The sequence below is a fragment of the Nilaparvata lugens genome, unplaced genomic scaffold (assembly GCF_014356525.2).
Source record: "Nilaparvata lugens isolate BPH unplaced genomic scaffold, ASM1435652v1 scaffold7364, whole genome shotgun sequence".
NCBI classification, from domain to species: domain Eukaryota; kingdom Metazoa; phylum Arthropoda; class Insecta; order Hemiptera; family Delphacidae; genus Nilaparvata; species Nilaparvata lugens.
The window spans coordinates 1-10,829 of record NW_024093113.1 but is presented as its reverse complement, the minus strand read 5'-3'; the positions used below and the strand labels follow the sequence as shown (position 1 = coordinate 10,829).

The following is a 10,829-nucleotide window of genomic DNA, read 5'->3' as shown; positions in this document are numbered from 1 at the left end:
TTCTTCTTCTTCTTCTTTTTCTTCTTTTTCTTCTTCTTCTTCTCTTCTTCTTCTTCTTCTTCTTTTCTTCTTCTTCTTTTCTTCTTCTTCTTCTTCTTCTTTTTCTTTCTCCTCCTCCTTCTCCACCCAGATATAAACTTCTTCCTCTCCTTATGCAACTTGAATTAATTCATGAGAATGAGTTTATCCATATTTTGATACGATCAACGACTTTGTCGAATACTATAAAATATGAAACTAGCGTTAACTGGTTCTTGATTATTCAATTGCTCAATTTAATAATTATTAATTTAATCTCATTTATTTATTTCAGTTGAGGAGTTGCAGTGTCTAGCAACGTGGAAAGAAGGATCTTTGCGATATCTAGTGGGGAAAGTACATCACAGCCATGCCACTTCCAACGAAGAACGGTTCAGATGTTTTGTCTGGGAAAAGGTGAGATAAATTCTCAATAATCAATCGCATTTCATCACAAAACTGAATTAAAACTAATTGAAACTGAATTAGGAATCGAAGAATTTTTGGGCAATAACCTGTTTTTTCGATCGTTGTATTGTGTCTTCTGACTATAAAATAAACAAATAGGATTTTAAATTCTGATTAATAATTCAGAAAAAAAAGTTTTCATTCAGATTCAGATTCAGATTCCTTTATTCATGTGTTTAACAAAACATAATTCAACTTACGTTCTAGCGTTAAAAATAAATACCGTAGCGGTAAAATGACATGGTGAATCATATTAAACTAATGAGTTCTACAATAATATTGTGAGCAAGAATAATGTATGAATATGCAAAAGTTAAGATACTACTGTATGTTTTCACATGAAACGGTGAAGTTTGGACCTTAAGAAGTCCATTCTCAGAGAGGGTACAAGGATACCCTCCCCTTCAGCACTTAACCGTACATCAGTTATCTTAAAATTACAACAAAACGTACTGTTTTATTGAAAATCTAAACAGAACCAAATATGTTAAAAAATATATCTACAAATGATATTGAGTAACTTTTTCTCATAAAAACACAAATAAAGCCAAAATCCATGAAAAATCTGAAATCCCAATACCTAATTTTCCATTGTTTTGATTATTTCAACTGAACAGTGCATCTTATCGAAAAATAGTATATAACAAAAATTGTAGATCAATTTATTTTCTACAAATAACATTTCGTAACATTTTGTCTTAGAACCAAGCATTAAGCTGTAATTTCAAGTAAAAGAAGTGGTTGCAACATTAGAAGCCAAATGCTGTGGGCCATTGAAAGCCAGAGCTGATCCAGCCAGCCAAGCCGAGTTGAGAAATGAGAGAGCAGCGCTCATGCTACCTGGCGGCAGAAATCTGTACTAGACTGCTCACTTGTGGACAGTTTGCAGCATCTAGCGGCGCTAAATGTAACTAAATCGACAACGGGCTATCATTAGAGCGAGTACAGGTTTCAATTTCGGCCAGAGAATTTTATTTGTAGAAGAGCAAGCCTTCTTTAACTTGAAATTATAGCTTACGATTGGTTTAACGTCTTCATCTTCTTTAACGTATCATCTTCTGTCTTTTTCATACTCTTCTTCATCTTCATCTTCACCATTATCATCCTCTCTTCCTTTATAATGTCGTTGCGTTCTCTTCATATCATCTTTATCTTTTCATTCTTCTTCTCTTACTCCCACAGCATGTTTTTGATGTCGCAAGTTGCGACATGAGGCTGAATTTTGGGGGGGATTTTTGGAAAAAACTAGGGAAAATGGGGGGGGGGATTTTTCAATATACAGTTTTTAAGTCCTAAATGGTTACCAAATTTTGAGAATTTTGGGGGGAAATTTTGCGACATGGACCATTGGGGGGATGGGCACCCCTGCTTATCCTGTCGATATCTTGATCTAGTTGAGCTCATAATATCTTTCCTTGTACCTCTTTTTCCAGTTATCTTTTCTTCTTGATCCTGTCGTTATCTTGTTCTTATCATTATTATCATTCAGCTGATAGTTGCAGTGAGTAGTTTTAATTTTTCTGCTCAAATTTTCAATTTTATTTCAATATTATTGAAACTTTCGAATGTTTAGTGTTATTCCGGCTCTTATCAACCTTTCGAATTCAAAATTCATCAGTCATATCTCGATACGTATTCTCTGAGTGTTAATCTTTGGTGAAAACAGAAATTTTAAACTTAACCTCACTTTGGACTATTTATGTGCCAAAATCAAGGAATTGAAGAAGTTTTGGGCAATTGCCTGTTTCTCTTTCCAAATATCGTGTTTGTGACTGTTCTAATAAATAAATAAATAGATAAATTACTTTCTTCTTATTCCTCTCCTCCTTTTCTCCCTCTTCTTCTTTGTCTTCTTCTTCTTTTCTCTCCTGTCTTCTTCTTATCCTTCTCCTCCATCTTCTTCACCACGTTCTCCATCTTTTTCCTTATCATCTTCTTTTCCTTGTCATCTTCTTTTCCTGCTGTCATTCCCTCTTCTTCTTTGTCTTCTTCTTCTTCCTCTCCTGTCTTCTTCTTATCCTTCTCCTCCCTCTTCTTCACCACGTTCTTCATCTTTTTCCTTATCATCTTCTTTTCCTTGACATCTTGTTCTTCCCCTCCTCCTCTTCCTCCTCCTTCTTCTTATTCATCATCTTTTGTCTCTCCAGCTGTCTATTCTTCTCATTTCTTTCCTTGTCTTATAGTTCCTCTACTTCTTTTTCTTCCTCCAATTTTTCTTTTTCTTTTTCTTCTTCTTTTTCTTCTTCCTGTAAGTAGTCCTTTCAATTCCAGTGTCGTCATAACGTGAATCTCCCGAAGACTTCTGCTACTGCAGACATTGACAACAGGGTTAACAGCTAGATGGAAATTCGATGAGAACTACTATCCAAAAATTATTTGCCAGCCCGGGAATCGAACCGGTAAAAACCGGCTGTTGTAACCCTGTTGTCAATGTCTGCAGTAGCAGAAGTTTTTGGGGTGATTTATAGCATTTATTTAGGATTTTCGTTAAATAATAATTATATATTAATTAGCATTTGAATAAATGCATTCTCTATTTAATTCCATCTGTAAAATAAATTGAATGTATTGTGTTTGATCAGGTGACCCTGAACGACGCCGATCAGCCCTTGGACGAGGGTGGACCTCCACGTCAGCGACTGCCAGACGACATGAGTGCAGATTACAGAGTGGCTCAATCAGGGGATGCCACCTGCAATGGACTCTTCAGCCCCCTCGAGGGATCCAAGACTATGACGCTCAAAAAAGGTAGCGAAACTAATAAATTACCTGTTGAATTACATATATAAAACTGGACTCTCCATTTAAAACTTGATTATTATCGAAAGATCAATTCTTATTATGATATCTCACCAATACCTGTGAGTTACATTCAGGTATCTTCATAGACATGTTTGTGATTTTAAATAGAAATACACAATTATAAAATACAAAACATATTTTTGAACTGGTATTGATAGGGAATAGTCATTGATGAGCTCTATCAACTGCCACAAGTCCCATATCTGTAAAATTTCAGGAGCACCGTCCCATCAATGCAAAGTGTGATATTAGATTTCCAATTATCAGGCTTCAGATAAAATTTAAACAGAAAATTTCAAATGGAAAAGATTGAGCATAAAAATCTCTACAATTAATGTTCAGTAACATTTCCACCTAGAATTGAAAATTAGCTCGAATTTCGAGAAAATAAGATTATTCAATTTGCAAACTGTTGGCAAGTGTTGATTCTATTAAATCATTCACTATGAAGAGATAGCAGACTTCATGTGTCTGCAGCGTTATTGTCCTGTCACCAGCTGGCTTAGATCTTTGAATAGTAGACTTGAGATGCGCGTTAACACTAGCGTCAGTTGATCAATTTTTCATAACGGCAAGGAAAGTTGTGTGAGTGGCCACACCAGATTTTTTGTTTTAATTTACAATGTATCTATTAATTTCAGATCAGTGCCATAATCACTCAATACAAATTAATACACATCATATCACTATTTTCTAACCCTCTAGTCTTCACCATCTATCGTCGATACAATACAATACATCGATACATTTATTAACTTTTGACCAAATCACAGTAAACCAAACCACTTCTAAACACTGATCTTGAATCGTGTCTACCTAACAACCATCATTGATTCTAAAATTTATATGTAAATTTCTAAATGCTTTCTATTTTTTTGTACACCTGCATATAACTTCTCAGCATGTTTTAATTCATTTTAAACATGTTTTTGTTGTGATTTCTAGCGGCAGCAACGTCCAAATGCCGATTCCCGCCCTGGTTGACGGCGTTCACACACTGGCACACCCTGGATTACGCACGCACCTACCTCTTCCATCATCGCAACACCACTCTGCATATTGCCAACACAACCACCACTAACGGTGAGTCTCCTACATTGAAACTATTAAGGGCCAAGCCACACGAGGCTTTTCTCATGCGTTTCAGACGAGTCGGCAGGGCAGGAAGTTCACTGCCAGCGCTAATCCAATCAGCCATCGGAGAGCATAGTCGAGGGGATTTTCCTACCCTGCCGATTTGTTTGAAAAACGCCTGAAAAACACGCTTTTGTGGCCTCATGTGGATTGGATTTGAATTTATTTCTATATTGTTGATTAGTTATAAGGAAATAGGCCTATAGATTCATGAAGATATGGTAATATCGTTATTATTCATCATTCTTATTCTTTATTGATTCTTTGATTCATATAATAAATAATGATCAAAATGATCTTCTTCTTTTGGTTCCTATCCGTTCCGGATGTTGGCAACCATTGGGCTATGATGACCCTGTTGACTGCCGCCCTGAACAGCTTGTGCTGTGCTCATTCCATACCATGTCCTCAGGTCCTAAGCCACGATATTCTCCTTCTTCCAGGACCTCTTTTACTTTCTACCTTGCCCTGCAATACAAGTTGGAGTAGCTCGTATCTGCTTCCGTTTCTCATTATATGTCCGAGATATTGGAGCTTCCTCGCTTTTACAGTATTGAGAATTTCTTTTCCCTTTCCCATTCTTCTTAGAATTCTTCATTAGAGTTATGGTCCACCCATGACACCCTCAGCATCTCCGGTAGAGCCACAATTCCAAATGCCTCTAGTTTGCGCTCAGTTGCAGCTGTCAATGTCCATGACTCCACACCATATAGAAGACGGAGAAACATAACTCGAAGAAATCTCATTTTCGAATTAACTGTCAAATCGTGACTTTGAACATGGTACTCATTTTTAGAAACACAGCTCTGGCCTTTTCAATGCGGATCTTGATCTCTTGTGAGTGATCCCACTGGTCATTCAGAGTGGCACCCAGGTAAATGTATTTATTAACTTGTTCAACTGGCTTTCCTTTAATTGTAGATGACCTCTGGACATTGTTCTTGCTGATGACCATTAACTTTGTCTTATCTGTATTGATATTCAACCCATGTCTCTCACTACTTTCTGCCACTCTGTCCTCAGCATCTGCAAATCATCTAAACTCTCCGCAAAAATGACTGTGTCATCAGCATATCTAATGTTGTTGAGTATCTGTCCATTCACAGGAATGCCTACTTCTACATCTTCCAAGGATTATCAAAATGATAGGGAGAGAAAAAGTAAGGTAACCTTGCGCTATTCCTCTACCAAATTTAGATAAGGTTTATCATTATCGTTTAATAATATAGTTCAGTCACTGATAAAGATGGTTCCACACCTGCAATGCATAGTTTTATTTATTTCTTCATTTATACATGTGATAATTTCCACTGAGTCTACCAAGACCATAGTGCTACAAAACAAAAAAACACTGTACATGAATAAACTATAAGTATCAATGTAGCCTAAAACTATAGTGAGGTCCACGTTATAATGGCAGTGAAGAAAAAAAAGAGAACAACGTTGCCATAAAAATGAATCCTCATCAAAGTCATGTCATGACTAATTTCCTTTTTTGTGAGCAGCCCAGCAAGTCGGCAACAGCGACAGTGCACCACTTGGCAACAGCGCACAGCTGACAGCTGCCAGCACGCATGCGCAGACCATGATGGATGGACAACAGGACATCAGGGTGGTCTGCACTGAGCTCAAAGCTGTTTCAACAGAAGTGGCGCAGTTGGTCGGTCATTATACTATGGGCTGGTGAGTGATTGATTGAATGATTGATTAATACATTAAGTAAGTGCATTATCTAAATGATAGGAGAGAAAAAATGAGGTAACCTTGTGCTATTCCTCTCCCAAATTAAGATAAGGTTACACATAGATACTAGACTCCCAATAACATTTTGTCTGTGGTTATACTCATAAAAATATTCAACATCGGGGCACCGAGCTTCTCTTTGGAGTACAAAAGCATAGAAGCATAAAAGCATAGAATTTTATCATTAATTTATTTATACACTGAACTCAAATCTTTAGAAATGATTGAGGAAGGACCCACAGGCACAGCCCAAAACTGTTTCTTCCCCGAATTTATATTTATAGCCTGCACTATGAATAGTTCAAAAAGTAGGTAATGTTCCATACACTTTCAAATTTAAGTCCAATTCTCAGTCCAAACATTTCAAATAGAAAAGTTTGAATAAAAAGTATCTTATCAAAATTTCCAAAGTGATAATTTTTTTACAGTTTCAAGTGATTAAGTTAGTGAGTGTATTATTTTGTTATTCAATTTGGTTTGTAAAGAATCTTAAGCTGTCCTAAATTTTTGTCCTTATATATTCTATTAGATTAGATGGAGCTTGACTAACACATATTATGCACATCATGTGTATGATAAGTTATGCTCAATCTAATAGAATCTATAAGGAAGGGAAAATGAACATTTTTTAATAACTTTGGTGTAAACGCAGCTTGAGATTTTTTACAAACCGAATTGAATAACAAAATAACACTCACTAATCACTTGAAACTGTAAAATAGTTATCAACTTTGAAATTTTTATATAGGTACTTTAATTTAAATAGCACCAATTGAAGTCTGAATATTACAAGTCTATTATTGAAGTCTATATTAAGTTCAATATTAACTTATATTGAGAAATGAACCCTCATTCTGTAGGTTGTAGGTATAACTTACCGTATAATATTAGGCTATTGAGATAGCGGGGTAAGCATAAGAGATTATGATTCATATGATAGTACCTGCAGCATTTTTTCAAAATTCCAACTCAACGGTTGATCTAATCAAAAAAACTCACAGGATAAAAACTGTAGATCACAAAATTTTCTACAAAAAATCTTTCATAAAATTTTACTCTAGAATCGATTGTTGAGCAGTAATTTCGAGCTGAATATGTTATTACCAATGGATTGTTAATGTCAATATTCTCATCAAATTTATAAGATGTTTGAGGCTTTTAAATGTTTAATTCCAGATGTTTGAGGCTTAAATATCATTAACCATCAGGTTTAGAATGGGAAATTATTGGATTCAACGGTTGATTAGTCCAGAATTATCTTTTAAATAGATTACTTTGAAATTTGCTCTTATACTCATTGCCGTTTGGTTGGTCCTTGTGAAGATTCTGTTAGTTACTTAGTTTCCAGTTTTAAGCTCATTTTATTCATTTATTGGAATTCAATATCAGTTAGTAAAAAGATTTTCATGATTTTTAATCATTTTTAGCATTAAAATTCTCCAAAATACCTCTGAAACTGATAAAGTTCTCACGTCCAACGCTTTGATGTCAGTTTTCGAATTTCGTTCCAAACTGTAAACTTAGTTACACTTTCTGCCGCTAGATGCTGCAAGCTGTCCACAAGTGAGCAGTCTAGTACAGATTTCTGCCGCCAGGTAGCATGAGCGCTGCTCTCAATAATTTCTCCAACTCTGCTTGGCTGGCTGGATGAGCTTTGGGGCTTTGGCTTTCAATCGCCCACAAAGGATTTGGCTTCTATTGGCGCAAGCACTTCTTTTACTTGAAATTACGGCTTACGACTGTTTCTACGACACAATTTTACTGAATACTATTTGTAGACAATAAATTGATCTACAATTTCTATCCGATACAATTTTTCATACGAGTTACCGTTCAGCTGGAATTATCAAAACACTGGAAAATCGGGTATAAGGATTTCAGGCTTTTCATGGATTTTGGCTTTATTTGTTATTTTATGAGAAAATGTTACTCCTCATCATTTGTAGATATTATATTTTGAACAAATTTTGTGTCTTATAGTTTTGCAATTTAACTAGCCGTTTGGTCGTAATTTCAAGATAACTGATGTACACTTTGATGAAAATTTTGTTTTTCCTGAATTATTATAATCAAAATTTGGAATTTTATGATGAAATATGATTGATGACAGGATTATTCTCATTTTTTTCCAGACGAAAGATCTGAAGCGATTTTCTTGGAAGTGGCATGAATGTGATGTAATTTTCCTACTAGATCCTTAATTCTTTCCATGCTGCTATAGTGAGGTCCACGTTATAATGGCAGTGTTTGATTAGCAATGGTATTGCTATCCTTTTCTATCATTCAACAAAGCGGATAGCGCTATTCCTTTTTCGCTTTGCTCTATTGCCAGATCGTCTATTAACAATGTAGAATTGATAATTAATAAACAAAATATTGCATCTTAATTATAATTTATTATGTAAATTCATTATGAACTTATTAAAATTATAATTTCTCGCTTAATAAAATAATATAGTTGTTATTTTAATCGAGAATGAACAGTAATATTACAGCAATAAACCTGTATCAGCTACCGTCCATATAATAGAGAGGATCGGCATAGTTGTTCTCATCATCTATCTTTCTCCACTGCCATTATAACTTAAACCTCCTTAGAAATATCGATTGATGACTAAAATTTGTATTCCTTTTTCAAAATACATGATCCCCTCTTCTACCATAACACTATATAAACCACATTTTTAAAAAACTGATTCAATCATTCACTCATAATCTATTTCTCATGAGTCGTTGAAATTTGAAATCTATTTAAAAATCTTAATTTGAGAATCTACTTAGTAAAATACTTGAGGACTGAAAATTTTGTGAATTGAAGAACTACAAGACTTAACCTCTTTCAGACTATATCTAAATTTGGGATAGGAATAGCACATAAAGGCTACCGTATTTTTCCTCTCCCTATCATTTTGATGATGTACTTATTGTAAATTTTAATGAATAAAGAATTAAAATTTCTACAAAAAATCCATACATTACAAAAATTGAAATAGACTAGTCCAAGTCTAAAGGTGCGTTCAGATTTATGCGCCGCGAACATAAGCAATTCACTTTCAATCAGCTGATGCCAAGCTTTTATATCTGTATCTTACTGTTTCTGTAAAAATACAGATATAGTCAGCTGATTAAAAGTGAATTATTGCTCATATTCGCGGCGCGTGAATCTGTACGCACCTTAACAGAAACACAATATCTTAAAACTAAAATAACATGAAATATCCATTATCAATCCTTTTAGTGGGACAAAAGCACATTGTCAAAGTAATGGATAAAAAAACCTATGATACATTCGTCTTTGGCTATATTTAGAAGCTGGAATTTGCTCCCTCTCAGATACCTATATATTTTTAAAAATATTCTAAGATTTTGAAGAGAAAGAGAAAAATTTAGAAATAGAGCGGGGCAGGAGACAGGACTTGAGATCAGGGACATGCTAATACCTCCGCGACCATATAAGAAAATATTCCGAAGATTTTACTTGTATGTAGCCCCCCGAACATTCAACAACTTGCGGGTAGAATTGAAGCAAATCAATAATAAAAAACATTTTAAAAATGAAGTAAAAGCTTGGCTTCTATTACACAATGATGTGAGAGTTTATTCTCAAGAGTAGAATAGATATGAATTTACGGGTTTCATTGGTCTTCTCTCTCTTGTAATTGTGTGAAGATAATATTATTATTCAATTTACCGTACATGAGTAATTTTCCTAAATGTTGATAATTATGGACAGAAATTTATAAAATGAAATTTATTAGTCTGCTAATTGCCTGAAATGTGCATTGATTGTTGGGTATTCTTTCAAATGAAGGGAAAGTATATAAAAAATTGATATAGGCCTATACATATTTTCCTAAACTAAAATTCCTCACTCTGTCATATTATGCAAGTTCTGACTCGGCAAAATAATTCATTGCTTTTTTCTTTCTTCATTAAAATATGAAGGTGCCCCAAAGGCCTCTTTCACAACGATAGGAGACGTGCAACTTGAACACTGAACAGTGTTCTCGTTTTTTTGTCAAGTACATTGAGTCAAATCGTGTCTTTCACATGGTGACTCCTATCCAGGAACCTCGTTTTGTCACGTCTTTTCCCCTCGAGGCAAGCAGAGGCAAGATCTAACAACTACGCCGCCGTTTCCACAAGTAGACTCATCACTTTTTTCCAAAGTCTAACTTCCTTAAAAATATAGATAGAAGATTTCTGATTTCGGATTTGGATTCAGCGACCCCAAATTCTTTAAAGCGTAAGTCCCGTTTCGAAATATCCGAAAACAAGGAAGTTATGGCTGTTTTTTAATAAAGCTTTCTATTATCATATAATTATACGGTAAAAACGAACAGGTACTGTACTATACAGTACGTAAGTACTCTAGCTATTATAATACACTTACACTGTATTCGTGTAGGAGATTTGGTAGGTTATTTATCTTGATTTCTGGAAATACCCCAAATAAGGGAGTAAGATACCTTTGAAAAACCAAAGTTTTCCTGTCGTTGAAGAAACATTAAAAATTAGTCTACAAGACATATTATGTCTTAGAATAAAAACGTGTAACAAATATCAGATCACTATTCAAGCTATCAAGCTTTTATAAATTTCATAAGTTGTGTCGACGGTATATGACATAAAAGGCAAATGCTCGCGCTTGGTCCATAGGTTCG

General features: G+C 34.8%; 1 protein-coding gene across 1 annotated transcript; it reads left to right on the top strand.

The window, feature by feature from the left end:
• Positions 1 to 313: 313 nt before the first annotated feature.
• On the top strand, positions 314 to 6,105 carry LOC111063339 (the record flags this gene model as incomplete). Its single annotated transcript, XM_039445598.1, has 4 exons — positions 314 to 435; positions 3,069 to 3,234; positions 4,234 to 4,371; positions 5,928 to 6,105. Coding segments are annotated over 4 exons (604 nt in total), but the record flags the coding sequence as incomplete, so codon positions are not given.
• Positions 6,106 to 10,829: the final 4,724 nt, after the last annotated feature.